At 35.7% G+C, this 26,189-nt stretch overlaps 1 protein-coding gene and 1 pseudogene across 1 annotated transcript; one reads left to right on the plus strand and one right to left on the minus strand.

The window, feature by feature from the left end:
• The first annotated feature begins 5,960 nt into the window (after nt 1-5,960).
• LOC120191299 lies at nt 5,961-6,875 on the plus strand (annotated as a pseudogene).
• Nucleotides 6,876-7,205: 330 nt separating this feature from the next.
• LOC120191300 (dehydration-responsive element-binding protein 2D-like) lies at nt 7,206-7,820 on the minus strand. The gene has a single exon (XM_039194274.1). The coding sequence runs from the start codon at nt 7,818-7,820 to the stop codon at nt 7,206-7,208; it is 615 nt and encodes a 204-aa protein (XP_039050205.1).
• Nucleotides 7,821-26,189: the final 18,369 nt, after the last annotated feature.

Genomic DNA, 26,189 nt, shown 5'->3' on the forward strand with positions numbered 1-26,189 from the left:
AACGAACCATTTGAGCTCATGTGCGATGCTAGTGACTATGCAGTCGGAGCAGTGCTAGGGTAAAGAAAAAGTAAAATTTTTCATGTTATCTATTATGCAAGACAAACTCTTATTGATGTACAAGTGAACTATACCACAACTGAAAAAGAGCTCTTAGCAGTAGTATTTGCATTCGATAAGTTTAGGCCATATATAATAGGCACTAAGGTAATTGTGCACATAGATCACTCAGCCATTAAATATCTGATTAATAAAAAAGATGCAAAGCATAGATTAATTCAGTGGATATTATTACTGCAAGAATTCATTTAGAGATCAAGGATAGAAAATGCATAAAAAAATAAAGTGGCAGACCATTTGTGTAGGCTAGATAACAAACCTGATTGTCCTGACATTAGGAAAATTAAAGAGGATTTCCCTGATGAGAAAATATTATTTGTCATGGCTGCACCGTAGTATGCTGACATAGTTAATTTTCTTGTTAGTGGTATTATTCCTCTTGATTTATCTAGCCATGGAAAAACAAAATTTCGACATGATGTGCGACATTACTTTTGGGATGAACTGTTTCTATTCAAACAATGCGGAGACAAAATAATCCAAAGATGCATTCCAGAAGAAGAGCAGCAAGATATCCTAAACCAATGCCACTCGTCACCATATGGAAAACATTTTGGTGGAATGAGAACAACAGTAAAAGTTCTTCAGTCCGGATTTTATTGGCTAACCCTGTTCAGAGACGCGCATGAATTCTATAAGTCATGTGATAGATGCCAACAAACAGGAAATATCTCAAAACGACATGAGATGACATGGCAAAACATTCTGGAAATCAAACTTTTTGATGTATGGGAATAGATTTCATGGGACATTTTCCAACATCATTCGGAGATATGTACATTCTCTTGGAAATGGATTACATATCAAAATGGGTTGAAGCCATTGCAACACCTAAGAATGATTCCAAGACGGTGTTGAAGTTTATGCACAAAAATATATTCACCCGCTTTGGAATACCACGAGCTATCATTAGCGATGAAGGCACACATTTTGACAATACACTGATTGCCAAGGCACTGAAAAGATATATAGTACAATATAGAATCGCTATGGCGTATTACCCTCAGACGAATGGATAATTCGAAGTTTCTAACTGAGGAATCAAGCAGATCCTTTAGAAAGTGGTCAACCTAAGTGGAAAAGATTGGTCGCCGAAGCTAGATGAAGCACTATGGGCTTATCGCACAGCATTCAAGACACCACTGGGAATGTCCCCATTCAAGCTAGTCTACGGGAAGGAATGTCATTTACCGGTTGAACTTGAACACAAAGCTTATTGGGCCATCAAAAAGATAAACATGGATGCTCAGCTTGCTAGAGAAAGAAGACTTTTAGAGCTGAATGATATGGATGAATTTAGAGCACATGCATACGAGAATGCCCGCCTTTACAAGGAGAAAACAAAACGATGGCATGACAGAAAAATATTGTTGAGGCAATTTTATTATGGACAACAAGCACTACTCTACAATTCATGCCTTAAGTTATTCCCAGGCAAGCTAAAATCGAGATGGTCAGGACCATTCATTGTTCACCAAGTCCATGACAATGGAGCGATTGAAATCCAGAACCAAAACGATGGTTCTATCTTTAAGGTGAATGAACAGAGACTCAAGGAGTACAAAGGAGCCTCAGTCATACGCAACAAACCGACATCGTTGGCACATGAAGCCCAATAGTTTGCTTTACTTAATTGAGCAAATATTCATTGCCTAGGCAACGGAAATCTGAAATCTGTACATCAATAAGTTAAGTTATTTTCTGATTTAATCCATTTTATTTTATTATTTTCTTCTTTCATATTGTAGGCAAGAAAGGAACACGTGGCATCATGGGGAGTTGAAGCATGTATGAAGGAAAAAGGACAAACTAGGGCACAAGGTTTTGACGGTAGAGTAAAGGGGGAAAGAAATCTTTTCTCCTCTTTTATGTCAAATTACATATTTCTCATTTAATGAGAAATCTTTTCCCCACCATGTAAAGACTAAAATACCCCGAAACCACCCATCACTTTCCAAGAAAAACTACCCACCCACATCTTCTTCATTGTGTTTCTCTTTTTCTCTATAAACCAGAATTGTTTTCCTCTAAAAAATACCTCCCCATCGCCACTGCTAAATTCAACCAAGAAAAATGGTGAGATCAAGACCTGCCTCAGCCCCCAAACAGAGTTTTGAATGTTTCTAAATAGCAAAACCATTCAGCAATGCCAAGTATATTTGGAAGATGGATTCGTTTTTCCAGCCGAGGGCGAGGAGCTGTTTGGACCCGAGGTGATGGACGTCATAAAGAAGCATACCTGGGAAAAGTTTGCTCGAAATCCTAATGTCGCAGCACCAACAATGGTGTGGGAGTTCTATGCCCATCTCGAGGACCCCTCCAACCACACAGTATATGTTCGAGGAAAACTCATTCGCTTCTCCCCCTCTGCACTCAACAAATACTTTAAGTTGGGGAAAGTGGATGACCAACACAAGATATTTATGGCCAAAGCAGATCAAGAAACGTACAAAAAAGTTCTACAGGATTTATGCTTTGGGTGGGCCAAGTTCAAAGGGAATGCCCCCATAAGGAAACGAGTTGATCGCCAAGCCCTAAAACCGCACGTGAAATTATGAAACCACTTTCTCAAAGGCAAGCTGATGCCAACGTCCCACAATACCACTGTCCTCGTCAAGAGACTGATGCTATTGCACTCGATCATATATGGTAGAAAGATCGACGTGGACGAAATCATCTTTGAGTAGATCCATGATTGTGCCAAATGGAACCAGGGTAACCTACTATTTCCAAACCTTATAACCGCACTGTGCAAGAAGAAAAAGGCTCCTGAGGAACCATTCGAAGATGTCATCAAACCCAAGGAGGGCATTACAAAGAAAAAGGTCCCCGAGTTGATGAGCTTCAATGATGATGACCCGCAAGAAGGTCTAGAGCGGGGCACAAAATCGATTGTTGCGGCTAGAATGGCCGCTGTAGTCACGCACACGCGAGAAACGCGTGAAAAGATCAGATGCCTGAAGGACCACATGAAAATTTACTTCAAGTATGGCAAGGCAAGGGACATGCAACTCAAAGCCTTTTTCAAGGAGTTGCTACCGACCACAATTATCAGACTGCCAACCTTTCCCAGTGTTATCCTCAACTACAATGCAGGCGGCAACACAATCCATGCCTCGACATCTTACGTCCCTCCAGACGTTCCACCAGAAGTGCCCACCGATGTGCCACCATTGGCAACCCATGTCCCACCCGTACCAAAAGAAGGCCAAGGCGACACAGAAGAGTTCCTCATCCATCTCGAACACCGAAAGCAGTGATGATACTCTACCCCACTTCTTCATTGATGAAGATTTCACGCCAGCATGATCTTATTCCGTCCCCGGTTTAATTAGCACCATCAGTCCCAACAGAAATTCCTAGTCCACCACCCGTCCCAGCACAACAGACTCCTACGACCGAGCAGTCCACTCCAGCACGTGCCTCGTCTAACAAGAAGCGCTATAAGAGAACAACATAACGTATACTTCAGCCATCTCCCTCCCCAGTAATAGTAGACTCCGGATCTGAGAGTCCCTCAGGAGCTATCTCTTTTGGTTGTTGGCTGCTCAAATTTTCTGTTTCCTCTACAATATCATCATTTTTGGATGCTACTGGAAGAACTTCAGTGGAATTTTCTGACTCAACATCTTTTTCACTCTCGTATTCATTCTTATCACCCTCTATTTCATCCTTAGCGTAAGACGATTTTGTATCCGTAGCCATCAACTCTTCATCACCACCCGACTGGGTAGCTTTCACACTATCAGTAGTCGCTGAACTATGCTCAGCATCAGGCATGGCTAGTGGCATCAAATCCTCTCAAATCTTTGAAGGGAAAACCAGGAACATTCCCTCCGCTTCATTAAATAACTGAGCAAACATTTTCTTAGTTGCTAGATCCTAATCTTTGGTATATACCTAATATTGTACTTGCGCATTATTCATTTGGGATTGATTTTGAAGAGAATGGCTCAACAATGCCATAATGTTATCCTGTTTAGCACTAACATATATTATAACACTTGATAACTCCGTAAAAAACTATATTTTGGGTCTTTTTACTTAATTTATTGATTGTGTAACAGTTATTTTCATAAGCATTTTAGCTGCATTTAGGGCATTTCATTGCATGTGGTGGAAATGTTTGTCGCGACTAGTTTTTCTTGATAAAACTAACGCTGTTGATGAGAAGGGTGTGTGTTGGTTGTGATTGTGCAAGTGATGGAAAATGACCGAGGAGAGAAATATTTGCCATGAAAATTTTAGAGCGAGAGCCAAAGGAACTAATGATGTTGAAGTGAGGAATTTTTCACCGCGATAAGTTTTTCTTAGAAGTCCATGATATCACGTTTTGGGCATGAATTTAAGGGTATTGGAGGGAACTTAAAGGGAAAAAAAACCATAGAAATTTCCCACTATAAATAGGAAATGATTCCAAGGAGACACTTTTAAGGTGACTGCAACACCTTATTCTCCACAGTTCTCCTCTCTTCCTTTCTTGGTGTCCTCCATAGTCGGGCTTCGCCAGAGTAGCTACTAGTCCTCGAGAGAGGCTAGCCCGCTGGAGCGGTCCATGGTGGTGGTCTGAAAGTAATGGAAGCAGCCCTTTGTTGGGAGTTTTTCTTCTCCTTGTTCTTCATTTCTTATATTTTTTTAATGGGCTTGTACTTAATAATGTTATTTTTTATTTTTTAATAATATTATTTTATTTTTCAATAATGGTGTGACATTATTATATTGTAAAATTTTAAAATGAGTTATTAAAATAAAATTTAAAATAAATATTAAATATAATTTTAAAATAAAATAAAATTAGTAAAACTAAAACAAAATAATAATTTAATATAGTTTACCGTAAAAAAACTTAAAAGAGCCACTATATAAACCCGAAAAGCCCCCATGTAGTTTTCAATATATATATATATTGATATATATTGCAGGACACTTCATATATTCTAGTATTTATATTTACACATATATTAATATATATGTGCACTATTCTTTATGACTTTCATTCACGTAAAGAGTCTATCTTAGCTTAGCGTTTTACATGCACCATGGGGATTGCAAAGCGTCCCAGCCAGACGCTTCCATAAGGTTATTGCCACCGAAACTGCCTGGATCATCGACCATCATTAGGAAATCCAAAGACATAGCAGTTTCAGCCCACATGGCGTCGTCCAAATCAGGCAAGTGCACATTTGTTAGACTGCTGTTGTTAGACTGCTGTTAAAGAACATGCACGTGTATTGCTGTTAAAGAAATATGCACATGTATTCAATAAGCAGTTAGTCTGTTAAGTGGTTAGCTAGAATTGTTAGGCAGTTAGAGGAAAGCTGATGAGCATTGTATCCCTTATAAATTGGTGTACTTGCTGATATGAAATCACATACTTTCCTGTGTAATTTCTCTATTCTCTTTACTTTTTCAATATGGTATCAATCGCCATAAGTTCCTGGAGCCTCTTGTTTTCTTGCTGCGTAACTCAGGGTGTTCTTGTTAGTTCATCGTGTTTATTGGCGTAGAAGGTGGTTGCTCAGTAGTTCTGGTATGGTGTACCGTTATGAGGTTCTTTTACATTCTTGCTTCGTCTGGTCTCCGTTCGTCATAGCTAGCAATATTTCTGTTTGCTTGGCCTTGTTCTGTCATCGTCGTTAATGTTGTGTTGCTCAGATTGGTTTATGCTTGCTGTGTGAATATTTCTTTTTTCTTGCGCTTATCATCTGTTTGTTGAATTGCCTGAGCGGGCCACTCAGACCAGTTCAATTCATACTGCTTCTCCAAGAGTTGGAATATAGTCAACAGAATGTTTGCTGCCTGCACTATTGTGACTGCATTTCTGTCTCGAGTAGCAGATTATGTTTGAGATCTTCAATGTACCTACCATATACGTTGCCATCCAGGCTGTTCTTTCTTTGTATTCTAGTGGTTGTACTACAGGTATTGTGTTGGATTCTGGTGATGGTGTTTCTCATACTGTGTCAATCTATGAAGGATATGCCCTTCCACATGCCATCATGACAACAAGATCCGTGGATTTAGATTAGAAAATGAGGGCATTTGAGGTTTTGCCAATGTTCCTTTTGCCTTCCTTTTCTTCCATTGCTTATTCTACATTTGCAAGCATCAGAAAGATGTGTGATGAGAGGGATAAGAAAACTCTAGAAAGACTTCGTGCTAAAAGGCAAGCAAATATTGATGAACTTAAGGAGAAGACAAATTATTACATTACACAACAGCTTATTCAGAGATATGATCCTGATCCAGCAGGAAAGGTTGCTGCTGCAATTGTCCTTGCATCAAAGTTGGGTGTAGATTCAGGTCTTAAATTCCATGTTGAAGATGGATCTAATCTTAATATCCCCGGGGGGAAGAGAAACGATGTTGAGGTAGTATCATCAAGTGGACTTCGAAAATGAAAGCCCAGTAGACCCAATAGTACGGCATGCACTCCTTCGATTCATTCTGATGATAAAACAACACCTCATTCTTCTTCAGGGAATGAGGGTCCCCGAGCTTTTGAGCAAAGTCAAATAGATGATAAAACAACACCTCATTCTTCTTCAGGGAATGAGGGTCCCCGAGCTTCTGAGCAAAGTCAAATAGTAGTTAATCATTACAATTCACAGGGACCTTCTGCACAAGACGGGGGATGGCTTGCTCGTTTTGCTGCCTTGCTTGTTGGTGAAGATCCAACACAATCATATGAACTTATATGTGGCAATTGACACATGCACAACGGACTTGAAAGCTTTACAACCAAGTGTCCATAAAAAATATATGTCAAGGATCCTTGTATAAGAGAATGAAAAAGAAAGAAGTGAAGGTGAATACGTCAAACGGAAGGAAGTATCGTTACTTTCGATTCAAGTGAACGGAAGGAAGCATCGGCACTTTCGATTCTAGAAGAACGAAAGGAAGTATCGACACTTTCGATTCAAGTTGAACGGAAAGAGGCGTCACACTTTCGATTCAAGTGTTCATCTTTTCATCAAGAAGGTTGAGAAAGTAGGGAGAATGTTAGAATGGTGTTATTAGACTGCGTTAAAGAACATGCACGTGTATTGCTGTTAAAGAAATATGCACATGTATTCAATAAGCAATTAATCTGTTAAGTGGTTAGCTAGAATTGTTAGGCAATTAGAGGAAAGCTGATGAGCATTGTATCCCTTATAAATTGGTGAACTTGCTAATATGAAAGCACATACTTTCCTGTGTAATTTCTCTATTCTCTTTACTTTTTCAATAACATTCATATTCTCCCAGAACCCATCGGTTCCATCCTCGTTAACCTGCCCAAACCCTGAATCCTTCTCGATGTTCTCTTTGGCGAAACACATGATCGAGCGGTCGTCGTAGTTGTTGTACACTGGTGGAGCTATAGATGGGATAGTCGACGAGCTCATACCAGAATTTTTCACGTTTAGGGGTTGAGACTGAGGCAGATTGAGCTTGGCGTCGGGGCCGTATAGTTTACGTGCGGCGGCATCGTAAGCCATGGCGGCTTCAAGGGAAGTGTCGAAAGTCCCGATCAAAAGACGGGCACCACGGTTGGGTTCACGGATTTCAGCCACCCATTTACCCCAAGTTCGTTGCCTGACGCCTTTATAAGTACAGAGAGCGTTCTCTGGACCGCCTTTGCCTCTAATACAACCTTTTCTCGAGCTCACTTGTGCAGGCTTCCTCACCTGTTTACTCTCAGGTCCAAAACCACCCATCATTCACATTGTTCCCGACCAATAAAGAAAGCTGACTGATAACTGATAAGCACATTGGGTGAAGTGGTATCTATAGTCAGAGAAAGAAGGGAGATAAGAGCACAAATGAGGGAGAGGTGATTAAACTAGGGCCGAAACGTGTCATGAGCAGGGTTTGGGATGATACATGGCATGGGGGACTAGCTTGCTCGTGTCCTCACCAAAGCTTGGTTTCATCTCTGGAAGGTACACTTGGCTCAGGCTGTTTGTCTGTACACTTAGCTCATGTGGCCAAAAAGAAATGGGAAATGCAGTTGGATTACTTCTGGATAAATGGTGAGATTAAACAATGGGGAATCGGTTGGAGATAAGAACATTGGAGACTTCTTCAAAGGACAATCTGGCTTCGTACACTGAATGTGATTTGCAAGGTCAAATGTTAAACTCAATGGGGCCCACTCCACTGCCCAAACGATCCTTCCGTGCACTGAATCTCTCTTAGTACAGCCGAGTCTAGGCTCTAATATTATCGAACTCCATTCCATTAAAAAATATTAAAGTTATACTCGATTTAACTTAAAGTTGGAGAACTAAAATTATCTAGAATCAAATTCAAAATCAAAATTTAAAGTTCGACGAGAACTCAAAAAAATTTGTACGACTTAATTTGAATAAAACTCGAACTTAAACGTGAATTTGAATATTAAGTACATACAAATTTTATATTATATTTTTATATAAAATTATATAAATGTTAATATTATTAATAATTTAATTTAAAATTTTAGTATATTATTTTTTCAAGTTAATCACATTTTTTTTTTCAATCGAGTATCAAGTAGTTCGTTTCGACTCATTAAAAACTTATGTTGAATCTATTTTGATTCGAGTATTGATCAAGTCGAACACAAATAACTTGCGATGTGTATGTCTCAATTTACGATCTTAGTCCAGACAACTCAGGGTGCAACTCGATTGTATCCACTCTATTCATTCGTAAGTTTTTTTATGTAAATGGAAAAATGAATTTTAATATGAATAATCGAATAATTAAGAAAATCGAGTTTACTTATATTATTAGATAAATAAATTTGATCGAGTTTAATTGAGTGAATCAAAATGGTTTGAGTTTTGAGAATCAAACTTTAAATTTTAAATCTCAAGTTAAATTTTAATTTTTTTTTACATTTTATAATCGACTAAACTCAATTATAATCATAATCCTTTTAAAAAATTTCTAGACTAATTAAAAGATCACTAATGGAAAATGATGAAGACTTAATGTATTATTGAAAACGGAAAATGACGAAAAGACTTAATGTGTTATTGAGAACGAAGCATGGTTTAAATACAATAAGAAATTAACATTTTTTTTATATAGATGGAGAACTCTCTAAACAATTTTATTAAATCAAACTTATTTAAATTAAAAATAAAATCTTATCCTAAATAAATGAAACAACTGCTGCTAGATATTGAGAGTTGTTGACGTTTTAATATACCCGTCAAACTGATGGTAGTGTAACAACTTTCAACTTGACAAGATGATAATGAAATGACGGCCAAGGTAGAGACATTGTAAGAGTATCAACGAGCTGATTTGTTGCATGTAAATGTTGAACAACATTACAACTGATTTTAAACATGATTACAAAGTAAAACATCTAAATAAGAGTAAAAATAACACTTAAAATAGACTAAAAAAATAGCCAATAAACAACATTACAGCTGTCATACAAAACATATCTAATTTTCAATAAGAGACTCAATACTCTAACACTCCACCTTAAGGTTGATATTGGACATTCCAAGCTCATGTTTGAGAAAAGAAATTCTATTTCTTGAAAAAAAAACATTTATCATCAAATCAACAACCAATACTTCTAAAGAACAAAAATTTCAACTTAATCTGCAAATTCTTCCAGCTTCACGAATTACATGGAACTTTACATTGATGTGCTTTGTTCTACCATGCTAAATTGGGTTTTCAGCAATATATGGCATACTTATTGTCATAAGGTAGACCAGTAGCACCTTCTTGCTCAAATCCAAGATCAGAAAGCAAATTTCATAACCAAATTTCTTGATTTGTTGTAGCAGCAGTAACAACAACAACAATGTATTCAACTTCAACTGTTGATTGAGCCACAACTTGTTTTTTTAACGTCAACAGATTGCACCTGAACCAAGATTAAAAACATATCCAAATGTACTCTTCATATCATCCAAATTTTCAACCCAGTCATTGTTAGAGTATCCATTCAACAATACATTACCAGTCTTCAAATAATTCAGCACCTCACGCATTGTGCTTTTCACATACATGAGAATTCTCTTAGCAACACCCAAATGAACATCAGTTGGTGAACTCGGGAATCTAGATAGAAAGTTACAGAGAACATTAAATTTGGTCTTGTTGCTGCCAAATAAAGCAAACTTCCAACTAAGCTTCTAAAAGTGGAAGGATCCTCAAGCTTCTCACGATCATTCTTTGACAGCTTCAAGTTAAGAGGCAATGGTGAATCAACTCCTTTGTATGATTCCAACTTGAATTTCATTAGAACGTCCAAGGCATATTTCTTCTCTGAAATAAAGATACCAGCCTCATTTTTATTTTTTTTCCATGCTGAGAAATTAACTCATCAATCTTCAACATTGCTTCCCATTACCAACATACCATTAACATAAAGAGAAACAACAAGCAATCAACATTCTGACTTTTCTTAAGATAAAAAGTAACTTCATTGGTGCTCATTTGAAATCCCAATTTCTAAAAATATGAATCAATTCTACAATACGAGGCTCTTGATGTCTGTTTCAGGCCATAAAGAGCTTTCTTGAGCTTGTACACTTGATGATCCTTTCTAGTAACTACAAAAGCTTCAGGTTGACTCACATATATGCCTTCTTCAAGCTCTCCATTTATAAAAGCAGACTTTACATCCAAATGGAATACATTTCATCTCATCTGACCAACTATAGCAATGAGCAGTTTGATGGTGTCGAGTTTGTAATTAGGTGCAAACGTGTCACCATAATCAACTCCACCTATTTGTGTATACCATTTTACCACAAACCTTGCCTTTGCTTGAACACAGTCCCATCAGGATTGAACTAGATCTTGTACACCCACTTCACGCCTATAACATTCTTGTCAATAGGTCAATCAATCAAGAACCATGTATCATTTTTTTCAATTACAACAACTTTTACCTTCACTGCATCAATCCATTCTGGTTCCTTTGAAGCTTCACTGAAATTGACTAGTTCAACAAAGATGAAATTGCACCTCTCATACACATCAATTAAGGTTCTAGTTTTAATAGCCACAGAATCAGTTGTATTTGTCAAGGAAAAATTATTTCCAGTTTCATCATTCTCAATGTCGCGGTCATCTTTCGGGTGGACCCAGAATTGGATTTCGACTTAAATAAAACACGTTAGTCACCACCGATCATTTAAAAAATATTTAGGTTGATCGAAGACCATCTTACATGATCGCATTTTACCAGAAATATGTCAGATTCGGGAGTTGGTTACAGTCAATGAATGATTAACACCATTGAACTGCCCTTTCGGTATCATTTTAATTTGTCGGTTGTCATAATGCGAAAATTAAAATTTAAAAACTCGATTTGAATTACTTACCTTTGATCGATTGAAATTACCTCTAAAAAGTTGAAAACGTTAGATTATAAAATAAAAGAAATATCAAATAAAAATTAAATTAAAAAAATAAATCAAAGAAGGAAATATGAAATTTTAAAAAATGTTATATAAAAAATATTAAAAGAAAAAATAAAATAAATGAAGAAAATATTAAATTTCAGAAAAGAAAAATAATAAAATATAAAAAATGTTAAAAGAGAAAATAAAAATAAAACAAAATAAAATAATAATAAATAAAAGTGAAATATAATAAAATAATAAATAATAGTACTAAAGATAAAAAAATGGGTTTTTAAAAGTTGTTTTTAAAATGAAAGATAAGAATTAAATAAAAGAAAATAATTAAATAAATAATCTAAAGAGATTGAGATAAAGAGAAATTTATAATGAAAGCAGCCTCAGACTTAAACTTTGCCTCAAATTCCTCGGATCATCAAAACAAATCTTTACTTCAAAATTCATGTCGGCTTACAAGGACAATTCTTTGCTACCGACTCAGATTATGCTGTTTCAACAATAACTGGTTCCAATCTCAGTTTCCTTTTAGCAAACAATTTTGTTAAGTGTGTTCTCAGAAAGTCGAATGTGTTTCAATAAGCAAATCCTTCTTCAAACGTTAACCATAACAACATCCAAACCAAAGTCAAAATCGTTTCAATTTGAAAAGTAAGCTAAAAAACAGAGAGAAAATTCCGAAGTGATTTAGGTGCCTTACAATTCTCACGTTTGGAATTGAGCTTTCGTTTTAGCCTTCGGCTTAAAAGAAAATTAGCTAAGCATGACCAAAGTCATACTTAGCATAATTGTTGAAAACAAAATTTAAAATAAATTAAAGAAGTGTGTGAAAAATAGAGAGAAAGCTAGATAGAAAAAGGAGATTTTATTCTCAGATGTGTGTGTTCTAGGCTTACCATGAGAGGGTATTTATAACCTTCAAATTCCTAAAAACAAGCTAAAGATAATTCCTAAAATAATATCTTTTATCCTAATTAAAATACTTAAAACTATTTAAACTAAAATACCTAAAACAAAAATAATATAATATAATATTTAAAATAATATCCTAAATCCTAATTGAAATACTAACATCTATTTAAACTAAAATACAAAGATAAAATAAAATGTTTAAAATATTATCCTAAACTTGATTTTATTTCAAATCTGAATTCCAGAAACGTGCGACCAATCCATTCGTGCTTCTAGAAACACTGACTGGACCTTTTAGAAACTGCCACGTCAGACCGTGTCATGCCCATGTCTCCAGCTGTGACCAAATAATAAAACAAATTGCGTAATGCACCCGTTTTAATACTAATTCTGGAGAGTAAGACCCGATTCAGAACACTCATCACTTGGCTAACCGGTTGGGTCCTTGCTAGGCCTCTTGGACTGTTTTGGACACCTAAAAAATAAAAATAACAAAATGAATAAATAAATAAATAAATAAATGAAAAGAAATAAATAAAATGACATTATATTTAAAAAATAATATTATATATATTTTCAAAAAATACTTTCAAAACCATATATTATATATTTTCAAAATGTTTTCAAACTATACTATATTAATATATATACTAAATAAACCCTGGATGAAAATGGGTGTCTACAGCTACCCCTCTTTGTCCTTTTTCGTGTAACGAAAAATAAGACAAAGATAAAAGGACACAAATTTTCGTTCGGTATGAAGGGGTTCCTCAGTCTAATATCCTCCATTGTGAAGTTGAAAATTGACTCTGATATTGCAATTAGGAATAACTCCCTGTTAAATTGAGTTGCGGATGACTCCTCTGTCGTGAAGTTGAATCAATCTTGAAATGATATACTTTTTCATGAAATTAAAATCGTAGTTCGGAATTTGAATCGGAAGGTGGCTTCTTGTTGCCATATCATAGTCAACCTTGGTTTTCTTCTCGGTTTAAAGACCTTGGTTTGAAAATTCAACTAGAAAGTAGTTCCTTGATGCTACCATGTGGTTGATATGCCCTCGAGCTGAATGAAATCGAACTCAAAGGTTTTTATTGATAGATAGCCCTTCTCGCCTTGAGCTATACTGTATATTATGATAGGAGATAACCCCTTGTTATTGCAGATGACTCATTTGCTGTGAAACTAAGTCAATCCATTTGAGCATGATATCTTCTTCGTGAAGTTGAAATCATGGATGGCTCATTCGCTGTGAAGTTGAGCTATGGGTTAGATATCCTCCATTGTAAAGTTGAAATCCAATCTCGAGTTCTAGTGCTTTGCCAAATTGGCTTTGGGTTGGATATCCTTCGTTGTGAAGTTGAAATCTAATCTTGTATAAGTTGTGTCATTTTGAGTTCAATATCTTTCGTTGTGAAGTTGAAATCTAGCTCGAAATCTGAACAGGAAAGTTGTTTGTTGGAATACAACTTTTCTCAACTTAAGCTACGCTGTAAATTTCCAATAAATGAAAGATGCCCCCCTTCGCGGGTCTAAGCCGATCATAATTCTTTAGATGACTCCTCTTCAAGGGAAAGCCAAGTGGTATCCGTCGTGGAGTTGAAATCTGGCTTAAAAAACTTAACTGGAAACTAGTCACTCGTCGTTGAGTTAAGCTTAACTGGATCCGTTTTGAATCGGCTCTCGGACCCATCTGAAGTTGATTCTAAGATCTGTCGATCTTTCAATAGGTCAAGTTGGTTTAGGTGTAGCTCCCTGCCACTGATTTAAGTAACCACCATCGATCTTTTTTGGAGGTGCTTTTGAATAGAGTATATTTCGTCTTGAAGTTAAAACTTGTCTCTAAAACTGCAAAAATTATGTATACGAAAAATGATAAATGTGATGCTCTTAAGTATGTCTAAGATGTATGCAACATGAATTAGTTCTTGGTTTATCTCTTAGATAGAGCCTTATTTCTTTTTGTCTGCTGGTCTTGTCCTTGGAATCGATCATGCCCAGTACTGGCAGTTTCATGGTAAATTTATGACATTTTCTAATTTGTTGGCTCAATCCAGTGATCTTGCACTCCTGATTGTATGAATCAATTTTAATCCAAAGATTCTTAAGCTTTCTTTATTTACTCAAGGGAATAAGACTCTTTTGCATTTCGGTTGACGATAAACTACTGGAACATGTTGAATCTTCAGCGTAGTTGACATATCAATATCCAGTGAAAGACTTCCTTACGTGGCCTGGAAGCTCAAATGGCAACTTTTTCAGCCAAAGCTACCTCTTTCAGTGTCCGTAAAATTATTATGATTGTCATGGGAAAAGACCGGTGAACAAGAAAGTTTGTTGCCTTGAAATTAGGTCCAGCAACCTCAGTGGTTCTTCTGAGTTCTCTGCATCTTGTACTGGCAGAGTACTTTGAATTTCTTGCATGGGAATCTTGGAAACAAATCCTATCTTTACTCTAAATGTCATTAAACGTCTCGCTTTCTTCCTTTCACTATCATTTGGACTGCCATTATCATCAGAGCTTGCATTCTTGTTGTTTCTCAAGTATAACAGTAAACTCACGCTTCAGGAGGGACCTGATAGTGAATGAATTTATTGTCATCAAAGGCTAAACTCTTTTCTACCAACGCATTGCTGTAGGTATCTTGCACCTTACTGGACGCCCATCTTCATAGTAAAGAGAAATTGTATTGCTCATATACACTTCTTCTCAATGTCAAGCTTTGTTTTGATAGGAACCACCTCAGGAGGCACATTTGGTAGAAAGAGAAGATATTGAAAACCTGGAGATGCCTCACGTCGTTTCAGGTCCTTCAACCAATTTTTAAGAAACTATGTCTTGTCTGAGAGATATCCCTCTTTTTAAAAGGTTTGGTATAAAATAATGTCAGAGCAATTAAAGCAAAGTATCAGTTCACTAAATATCAAATAAACGAATCGCACATGTTGTTTTCAAAAGTTATAGCCCTTTGAAAAGTGTCAAGATCCATGGGTGATGAAGGCAATGCGATTTGGTTTTGATTTTCATGATTCTCAAATAGGATGTAAACAAAATAGCACAACTGATGCATTCCATTGCAAGGCCCTTTAGAAAGTATTTCTATTTCAGTTCTCAGGAATATTCCATTTGTTTAAGTTTTACAAACTCCTTAAGCAAAGATAGTGTTGAAACATCGATCTAAAAACAAATCCCCTGAGTGCTTTTGTGTAGTCGACTATAACTGATTTTTCTTGACTCTCTTAGTCCAACTTTCATCGAAATTTAATTTCAAATCCACGTTTATTTCAGGCCTTATCGCCTTTCTTTAAACTTGATGTCCTTGCTTTAGATTTTGCTGGGAGATTCATCTCAATACATGGAGACTAGTGTCATGATCTGAATATACTCGTATTCATAAAGTTAAGGAACTTAACATTGACATTACTTTAGTAGAATACCCTTAGTTAAAGGATTCAAGTGTCAGAAAGTCTTTGACTTGACAAACTCAAACGAAACTCACTTTATAAAGCTTGGACATTACCACCATAGCTGCTTCGGACATTACCTTCGAAGATTAACAACCTACTACTTTCAGTGGAGTGCCCCCTGCATTGTTAAAATTATCGTTTATTAATATCACATTAGTTCTTCGATTTCGAGATTTTTTAAGTTGTTAGGAAGAATCTGTTATACTCTGAGTGTCAGTGAAAATAAAAACATTTCATCTCTAGAGCTCAATTTCTAAGCAACTGATCTAACCCAAATTTGTTTATTCCACCATTCCATTTGTGAAAATTGTATATCGTCACAAAACTACATGCAAACTAAATCGGTCTTGCAATGTCATGCATCGGAGATGCCCCATCTTGTCTACTTCCATACTTGTACACCTGAGAAAACATTTTTTTTCTTTTTCGGTTAAAAGATATGGATCTTGTTTTTAAAGAATTTGATCTCGGCATATGTCAAAAGACTATAACCTCATTTCCCAAAATGTGTATTTCATTATACTTGATATTCACTAAATTTCAAACAATTCTCTATTACTCAAAGAAATGTTATTTTAAAAGAAAGGTTCAAGCATATAAAAGATAAATTCAAACAAGACATTGTTTCATAGGCAACACAATTATGTGGTAATAATGATGATCTCTTATGGTCTCATCCCAAGATACCACGTTCCTTGATTCACTTTTCAGACGCATCTCCAGTTGCATAAACATTCGCTTCGACAGTGTCATTGTTTTCATCGTAAAACTCTAGCTCTTTTTTGTCCATCATTAGCTGGATCAAGGCTCTAAATTAGACACATTCTTGTACATCATGTTCGTCCTCATTTTGATAATAGCAATGACTGCCCCCTTTGCAATCTGATATGCTAAGATGCGGTGCAAGAAACCCCACATTTATCATTTGCCTCCATACCCACACCAAAGATGACTTCACTTCGGAAACTTTGGTTTTGACTCTCTTGTTCCTTTCATCAACAATTGCATTAACACCACTTTCTTGGTGATTAGGCAAAAGGTTCTGTTCAACATTCGGTGCTCCTAATTTGTTGAAGTGGATCCAATTCTTGTTACGCATTTTTTGCACAATTCTCTTGAATGCAAAGCAGTTCTCAATAGTATGCCCTGGGGCACCGCCATTATATTCGCAATGAGTGTTCTCATCATATCACTTGGGGTATGGGGGCTTCATGGGTTCCACCAGGTATGGTGACACTACATGAGTGTCAAAAAGTTGTTGATACATTTCTTTATAAGTCATGGGAATATGATTGAAATGTTGACTCTCTCTTTCTCTCCTGGGTTCCCTTGAATCTTGTCTAGAAGTACCTGACGGTACAACTACAGTTGATTTTGGGTTAGAGATTGTAACTCTTTTATTGGCTTTGTTGGTGTTGATGTTGTTAATCTCTCCATACCTCTTCTTTATAGGATGTTTTTTACTGGCCTCATCTCCTACGATCTCACCTTGCTTTATGGCCATTTCTACCATCTCCCTAGCCATGACTAAGTCAGAAAAATTTCCAGATGTGATTGCAACCAAGTGCCCAAAGTAAGGAGTCTTTAGGGTTTACATGCAGAGTTTCTTGGTTTCCTTTTCATCCAAGGGTGGATGAACTTGTACAGCTAAATCCCTCAATCTCTGTGTATATTGTCTGAAGCTCTCGTTATGTTTTTTCTCCATCCTTTGTAGCGTGACTCGATTTGGTCTCATATCGTTTATATGCTTGTATTGTTCCAAGAATGACTTGGCTAAATCTTTCCATGTCTTGATATGAGATTGATTCAGCTGATCGTACCACCAGATGGCTAAACTCACAGACTTTCCTGGAAGTAATGAATAAGGAGTTGGTCATTTCTTACATATTCTATCATCTTCTAACAGAACATGGTAATGTGGGATGAAGGGTAAATGTTCCCATCAAATTTCTCAAACTCGGGAGTTTTGAATTTGGTGAGAGCTCCAAATCCATGACTAAGATTAGCTCTAGAGGATCGACTCTATAATAATCATGGTCCCCCTTAACCACCTTCATTTGGTCTTCCAGCAGTTTGATCTTTTCTTCCATTTTCTTTGCCTTGTCTTCTTCATCAAAATCAGATATATGGTATTCACCCAGATTATTCTCAAGGTTGGATACAGAAGTCTGTACCTTTATATCATATGAGGCTTTGGCTTTGCAGTGGATGAGTCCCCTTGTAGTACTGGTAGGATTCCAAGTGAAATAACCACCTGCGGGGTAGGTAGCGTAGATACCCCTTCAGATGATCCTGCCTTGGGCGTGCTTGCCTGATTCAAGCCAGATGGATGGGTAACAATTTGATCAACCAAAGGCTCTTGGCTTTTAGTAATTGATTCCAGAGTACTTTGATTATTCTGGCTTATATTTTCTTCTAACTCGTTTTGCAACTTCAACATGTTCTCTTCGAGTTGAGCAATTTTGGCTTTCATTTGTCTTTTCTTTGTGCGAGTGTTGTAAGTATGATGTTTGTCCAGGGCTTGTGGAGTTATACCCAGTGTCTCTTCCCTAGACATTTTTCTGTTAGTTAATTAGAGGCATTGATCCAGGAAATGTGTATGTTATTATAAATAATCTTTATTGAGACAAAAGTGTATTATTTTTAAGAGACAAAAATATCTTAAAGGTATATTCTGACTAAATCCTCTAAGCCCCGAACAACTTCTAACAGGTTGACAAGTCTTATTCTTTCATCTGTCACTGGTTGAATACCTCGTCGAACCACTCCGGCTTCCCTTGCTAAACCATGCAAGTAATGAGCTACTTTTTTTACTTGTTCCAAGAAATCTCGAATGACTGCATATATAGATTTCACCTTTTGTTGGGCTCCTGTTCCCAAAGAAAATGCCACTGAAATCCCCCATCAAAGGGAACTATATAAAGCTCACTTGCTTGTTTCTTGAACCCATCCACAATAGCCTCCAACTCAGCTATGGTTTTGCCATCTCGCTCTTGCTTCTTCTGAAGGGATTTCTCTAAATTAGTTCTCTGGATCCTCAAACGCTTATTCTGGTGTTGGATATCTAACAAATGTTTCTGAGAAGTCTTTAGTTGTTCTTTTAAGGTTTTTCTTTCCTCCTGCCCTTCAAACTTCATTTTCAGGCTGCTAGCTTCACGTTTCCAGTATTCAGAAGACCTCTTCAGATTGGAATTGCTCTGGACTTGTTCTTGATATTATTTTCTCAAACCCTCAAGCTCAAAACAATTTTTTTTTCTGTTCATTCTCTAACTTGTCTGCCTAATCCTTCTGGGTATCAGCATCCAACTTCCATTGGAATCTTTCAGCTTTGAGTTCCCTTAGACTTTGTTTTTGCTCCTTTTTTTCGGCTTCAAATTCTTTCCTTGATATCTCTAGCTCGGAGGGAACATGCTTAAGATGTTCTTCCATGGTTCGAGGTCTTCATGGTCTGGTAATGGGATGATATCATTTTTTTATTAATCTTCGCCATTCCAAATAGTCTAGAGTAAGCATGTCCTTAGCGGCCACGACATCCATATGGAACATTTTCTTCCATGACTCAATTACTTCTTTGACATTTTTCTTGTAGTTGTCCCCATGATATGCAAATTTCGATTCAGATATTCCATGTGTTGTTGGGACAAATTGGCATGCCCATACTATCGAAGTGCCAAAAGTGGAGAGTATTCGACTTCTCCTCATAATCTGAGTAATTTCATAGTTTATAAGTTTCCACATTGGAAAAAATGTCACTGTGGGTTAACCAGAGGGCTCTTTAGAAAATATCCATATCCTGGAGGTGTGTGACTACCTTCATCCATTTCTCTTTTGGGATGCCTTCTTGCCATTTTAGGGTGAGGAATTCTCCCAAAAGAGAATAAGTGGTGCTGAATCGACGGTAAGAAATCCCGTTAGTCTTCCAAAAGTGACTATGGATCCAAACTTGGAGAGCTGTTCATACCCTATAAATCTTCCTCCACCAGTCTTTTTGCAATGGTTAAGGGAACAAAAAGTTTTAGTTGTTCGAACAGTTCTACCACAATTGCCTCAATGTATCCCAAAGTCTTTGGGAAGATAACCAAACCATAAATGCCCAGTGCAAAAAGGTCCATTACTTTACATTCATTGGGATGATTCTTCTTTAGTTTCTTGATATGTGTCCAAGCAATTCCTTCCCCACTACCTTTATGTTGAATCCGGTCAGTTACCCATTTCTCATCTACCCCTGCAGCTTTTGTCAGCCCGTTCTTGAAAGGCTGACTCTTGATGTGCTTGATGTAAACCTGATCCATTTTGATTCCTTCACAATATAGTAAAGCAATGTATTCTTCGATTGTAGGTACCATGTTTTCTTGGTTAAACGTGAAGCAGTTGTACCCCAAATTCTATAATTGTACTAGGGCTCGAATTAGGGGCTCATCAGTCTTGACATAGAGTAGAAGTGCAATATCACTATACCGCTGGCAAAACCTCTTTTTTTGGTCACTTTTCCAGCTGTCCCAAATTCTCTGTAGTTCTTGAACACCATTATACTTTAGGCCGACAGAACCATAGTCAACCAAATCTGACACAGTTTCTTTGCAGACTGTCTCCCTTTTCTTTTTGAGTCTTTTCGGACCAAAGTCGTACCTCAGCATTTTTTACCTCTTGCATTACAACCTCTTTGTCTATTAATGCAAATTATTCGTGTGTAACAAACACTTTTTGTGGATTAATTACCTATTTTAAAATGCAAATGATAAAAAAACAAACATGAAAGAAAAATCAGTTAGTGAGATAGAAATAATATAATAATAAAGTAAAAAAATGATAAGTTGCATAATAAAAGTAAAAACATCCTAGGTTTTGAAATAGAGTTTCGAGGTAGGCTCTAATTCCCTGTAGTCTCCTGATTTAGGTTCTAAAAGAAGGTACACGAGTTCTCCTTGCTGGTGCCCCCTTGTGCTTTCCATACCCTCAGTCCTAAGCCAATTACAAGCTCATATGGACCAAGTTAAACTCGAGAGGATACATTCCCTTATGTCCATACAGAGAATAAATTCATACGAAGACATAAGGTATATGAATATCGAAGGTTACATGCTATGCCTATACGGAGAATAAATTCCCACGAAGGTGTCGCTTTCACCTCCACTTAAGAAAAAGTTTGGTGCTCGAGTATAGAGCCTGAGATGAAAATGTTTAATAATTTGAAATCATTAAAAAATATCAGTACAACTATTTATTTGAAAAATAATCAAAGGTAGGTAATAACGATAAAAAAATTACATTAAAATTTAAACTTACAATTTTCACTTAAGAAGACAACAGGAAATTAGTCTTAGCCTGACTCACTTACATGTCCTCAGCAGAGTCGACAAGTTGTCGCAGCCGTCTTTCGGGTGGTCCTGGAATTGGGCTTCGACTTAAATAAAACATGTTAGAGTTGACACCGGTCATTTAAAAAATATTTAGGTTGATCGGACACCATCTTACCTGATCTGCATTTTACAAGAAATATGTCGAATTCAGGAGTCGGTTACAGTCAATGAAGGATTAGCACCCTTGAACTGCCCTTTCGGTACCATTTTAATTTGTCGGTTGTCTTAATTGCGAAAATTAAAATTAAAATTTAAAGACTCGATTCGAATTACTTACCTTTAATCGATTGAAATTACCTCTAAAAAGTTGAAAACGTTAGATTACAAAATAAAAGAAATATCAAATAAAAATTAAATTTAAAAAAATAAATCAAAGAAGGAAATATTAAATTTAAAAAAAATGTTATATAAAATATTAAAAGAAAAAATAAAATAAATGAATAAAATATTAAATTTCAAAAAATAAAAATAATAAAATATAAAAAATGTTAAAAGAGAAAATAAAAATAAAACAAAATAAAATGATAATAAATAAAAGGGAAATATAATAAATAGTAGTAGTAAAGATAAAAAATGGGGTTTTTAAAAGTTGTTTTTAAAATAAAATATAAGAATTAAATAAAAGAAAATAATTAAATAAATAATCTAAACAGATTGAGATAAAGAGAAACTTATAGTGAAAGCAGCCTTAGACTTCAGCTTTGCCTCAAATTCCTCGGATCATCGAAACATATCTTTACTTCAAAATTCACGCCAGCTTACAAAGACAATTCTTCGCTGCCGACTCGGATTATGTTGTTTCAACAATAACTGGTTCCGATCTCAGTTTCCTCTTAGCAAACAATTTTGCTAAGTGTGTTCTTGGAAAGTCGAATATGCTTCAATAAGCAAATCCTTCTTCAAACGTTAACCATAACAACATCCAGACCAATGTCGAAATCGTTTTGATTTGAAAATTAAGCTAAAAAAACAGAGAGAAAATTCTGAAGCGATTTAGATTCCTTACAATTCTCACGTTTGGAATTGAGCTTTCGCTTTAGCCTTCGACTTAAAAGAAATTAGCTAAGCATGACCAAAGTCATACTTAGCATAGTTGTTGAAAACGAAATTTAAAAGAAAATAAAGAAATGTGTGAAAAATAGAGAGAAAGCTAGAGAGAAAAAAGAGATTTTATTCTCAGATGTGTGTGTTATAGGCTTACCCTGAGAGGGTATTTATAGCCTTCAAATTCCTAAAAACAAGCTAAAGATAATTCCTAAAATAATATCTTTTATCATAATTACAACACTTAAAACTATTTAAATTAAAATACCTAAAACAAAGATAAAATAAAATAATATTTAAAATAATATCCTAAATCATAATTGAAATACTAACATCTATTTAAACTAAAAAACAAAGATAAACATAATGTTTAAAATATTATCATAAACTTGAGTTTAATTCAAATCTGAATTCCAGAAACGTGCAGCCAATCCATTCGTGCTTCTAGAAACGCTGACTGGACCTTCTAGAAACTGCCACGTCAGACCATGTCATGCACAGAGTCGTGCCTATGTCTCCAGCCATGACCAAATAATTTAAAAAAAATTACGGAATACGCCTGTTTTACTACTAATTCTGGAGAGTAAGACCCGATTCATAACACTCATCACTTGCCCAACCAGTTGGGTCCTTGCTGGGCCTCTTGGACTGTTTTGGACTTATTGGACCCCTAAAAAAATAAAAATAACAAAATGAATAAATAAATAAATAAAAAGAAATAAATAAAATGGCATTATATTTAAAAATAATAATATTATATATATTTTCAAAAAATGCTTTCAAAATCATATAGTATATATTTTCAAAATGTTTTCAAAAACTATACTATATTAATATATATACTAAATAAGCCCCGGACGAAAATGAGTGTCTACACTCAACATCATCAAATACAACAATTTCTTTAGCCAAAGGTCTGTTGTCATGATTTTGTACATCATTTTTCTCCCAATTCCAGTAGGAACCTTCATCAAAAGTAACAACTCTCGTTACCAAATTTTTTTTGTTTCAATATCGAAGACCCTATACCCATTGGATTGAGAGGAAAGGCCAATAAAAATCCCTTTCTAGGCCCTTGCATCTAATTTGGACCTCAAGTTGGTTGATACATGGCTGAAACAAAATGAGACAAATACTTTTAAGATATCCCACAGGTGGCTTAAATCCAGACCAAGTTTCGAGAAGAGTCTTCCCATTTACAGCCTTAGTTGTTAACCTATTCAACAAGTACATCGAGGTAGCAATAGATTATGTCAAAACGACTTAGAAAGTTACTTTTCGATGAGCATACATCTTCACATGTTTAAAATAGTTTTATTCCTCCTTTCAAAGACTCCATTTTGTTGAGGAGTGTGAGGAATATTAAGTTGATGATGAATGCCAACTTCCTTGTAGAACTCATTGAACTCCTTTCTAAGTCAGTACACAAGGCACTGAGTGGCTAACTAGGGCATAAGTCCTGACTACTCGCAAGCTTGGGTTAGTCGGGTGATATTTCCAATGCAAAAATTCCATAGCTCTCCATAGGTAGGCTAGAGGGGTTTGGTCTCTAAATGTAGTGATACCATCCGACCAATTGTATTCATATGACTTTTCTTGCTAGCATGACAATGTAGTGATCGCATATAGTATAAATTGTTATTAGTGTGGCACTGAGCTCGTGAGCTCAACGTTCAGAATTTGTTTACGTGTGTAGGTTATTAGAGAGAGCATTGAGGAGCTTATCACATCGTTGATTTTCCAGATTAATCTGAGCAGTAGAGTATGTCTTGACTTATTTATTAGAGGGCATGTATTATTCATAAACATTCATGTATTGAGTCGTAACTCTATTTTGAAATTTCCTATTTTGTAAACTTTTAAATGTTTTTGGGAGCTCCTCGTATCTGTAAACTTGAATATTATAACTTTATCTTTTGTCATTGTTGGGTGAATCATATAAGATGTTTTCTAAGTGTTTTAAAAAATAAATTGGATAACCACTTGGGTGGTCCCGTATAACCTTTTAATCCATCGATCTACGAGTCGTATTGGGATTAGGGCGTTACCATTTGTCCCTTTTAATTCGAAGAACATAAACAAAGCACAAGCATCTAAAAACTTTGGGATTTTTAAAAGAATGTTTAAAACCATATTAGGTTTCAAACGAAGTTGAATTTACAGCAACATTTGGTTGTTGATTGTGCGGAGCAGTAAGTTGATGTTCAATCCCCGCCTCTTCACAGAAAAGATTAAATTGATTGGAGGTATAATCTGTGCCATTATCAGATCTCAGGACTTGAATTTTGCATCCACTTTGTGTTTCAACCCATTTCTTGAATCGTCAAAATACACCAACAACTTTTGTCTTAAATCTGAGAAAACATATCCTGCACATTCTAGAGTAGTCATCGATGAAGATAAAAAAAACACATATTTCCAGTTAGAGATGGAGTGTTTTGAGGTCCAATCACATCAATTTGCACCAATTGCAATTTTTCAAATACTCTTCATTGCTGCTTGAATGGAAGCTAAGTTCTTCTTTGAAGATCACGAGACTTGTTCCTCGTGTGATAGATAAAGTACAAAGCTCTTCCCTCTCATTTTTAATTTGAAAACATCATTTTCATTTGCATGTTTAATTAAACATTGATTTGATTCAAAGACAACTTTAAAACCCTTTTGAAGTAACTGGCCAACACTCAACAAATTTTTATTGATGTTAGGTGCAAATAACACTTTAATAAATTTTGTACCTGAAATGCTTTCAATTGAAACTTTGCCTTTTCCCTTTACTGTAATACTCTTCATTGCCAATCTTTACCTTGGAAGCCATAGAAGTATCTAATTCTTTGAAGATATCACGATCAAAAGTCAGGTGGTTTGTACAACCACTGTCAATAAGTTACTTCACTTGAATTGCAAACTGCAAAGCAAGTGACCATAAAGAATTGCTTATCCTCTTCTTCATTGGCAATTTGAGAAACATTCTTTTGTTGTAAATTCACTTGTGTGACAGATTTTTGTTGAGTATTACTTTTTCAAATTCTTTGATGATGCCTCATCTTTTGAAATTTTTTGCATTGATGGTCTGGCTTTCTCCAACATTTGAAATGCGGATGACCCTTTCTACCATAATGTCTACAATGAGGGAAATCAAATTTTTTCATGTATTTGTATTAGAAGAATTAGAACCTGAATTCCCATTCTTTTTCTTCTCATATTTCTTCCATTTTTTTGCTTAACCATATTGTGTTTTTGTGGCTAATGCACCTTCAATAAACCCTTCAAACATGAGTCTTCTTTGTTCTTGTTCTTATAAAGTGTTCATGAATTCTACTAAGGTAACCTTTAACAGGCCTTTAGTGTTTTCAAATGTGGAAATTGTAGCTCAAATTTTTTAAAAACATATACAAGAAATTTTTAACTAATCTGGAATCAGGAAATCAAGAACTGGGTACTTTTACTTTATTTACAATTCCAAGCAATTTTTTAAAATGAAGTGAAAGACGTTTCTAAATCCATGGAAGAAGAAAGTCAAGATAAAAATAGTTACAGGTCCCTCAAGAAAAAGGATCTGATACCAATTTATTGGGAATTTTTGTAAAGTGTTGTTTAAATACAAAAAGAAATAACAATCTCATCCTAAAACCAAGCAACAATTAGATTTATTATAAACAAACTCCTAAATCTATAACAACGAGGAAATGAAAATTTTGAAAGAAAAAAAGAGAAAACAAAGCAAGGTTATTTTGACTATAAATAGCAGCAACTGAAGCACAACTTCAATAGGTTATGCCAATATTTTGTGGACAATCAAGAAAAAGGTACGTGAACACATATGAATCAAGACCTAGGATGATCTCAAATTTATAATGAGAAATGAATTCGTTTTACTTGAAGACTGACGTGCGACCGAACGAAACTTAAAATTTTACAAGGT

Source organism: Hibiscus syriacus, unplaced genomic scaffold, assembly GCF_006381635.1.
Source record: "Hibiscus syriacus cultivar Baekdansim isolate YM2019G1 unplaced genomic scaffold, ASM638163v2 tig00116965_pilon, whole genome shotgun sequence".
Taxonomy (NCBI): Eukaryota; Viridiplantae; Streptophyta; class Magnoliopsida; order Malvales; family Malvaceae; genus Hibiscus; species Hibiscus syriacus.

Coding starts and splice junctions, on each gene's coding strand:
- LOC120191300 (XM_039194274.1), bottom strand. CDS start 7,820: ATGGGTGGTTTTGGACCTGAGAGTAAACAGGTGAGGAAGCCTGCACAA.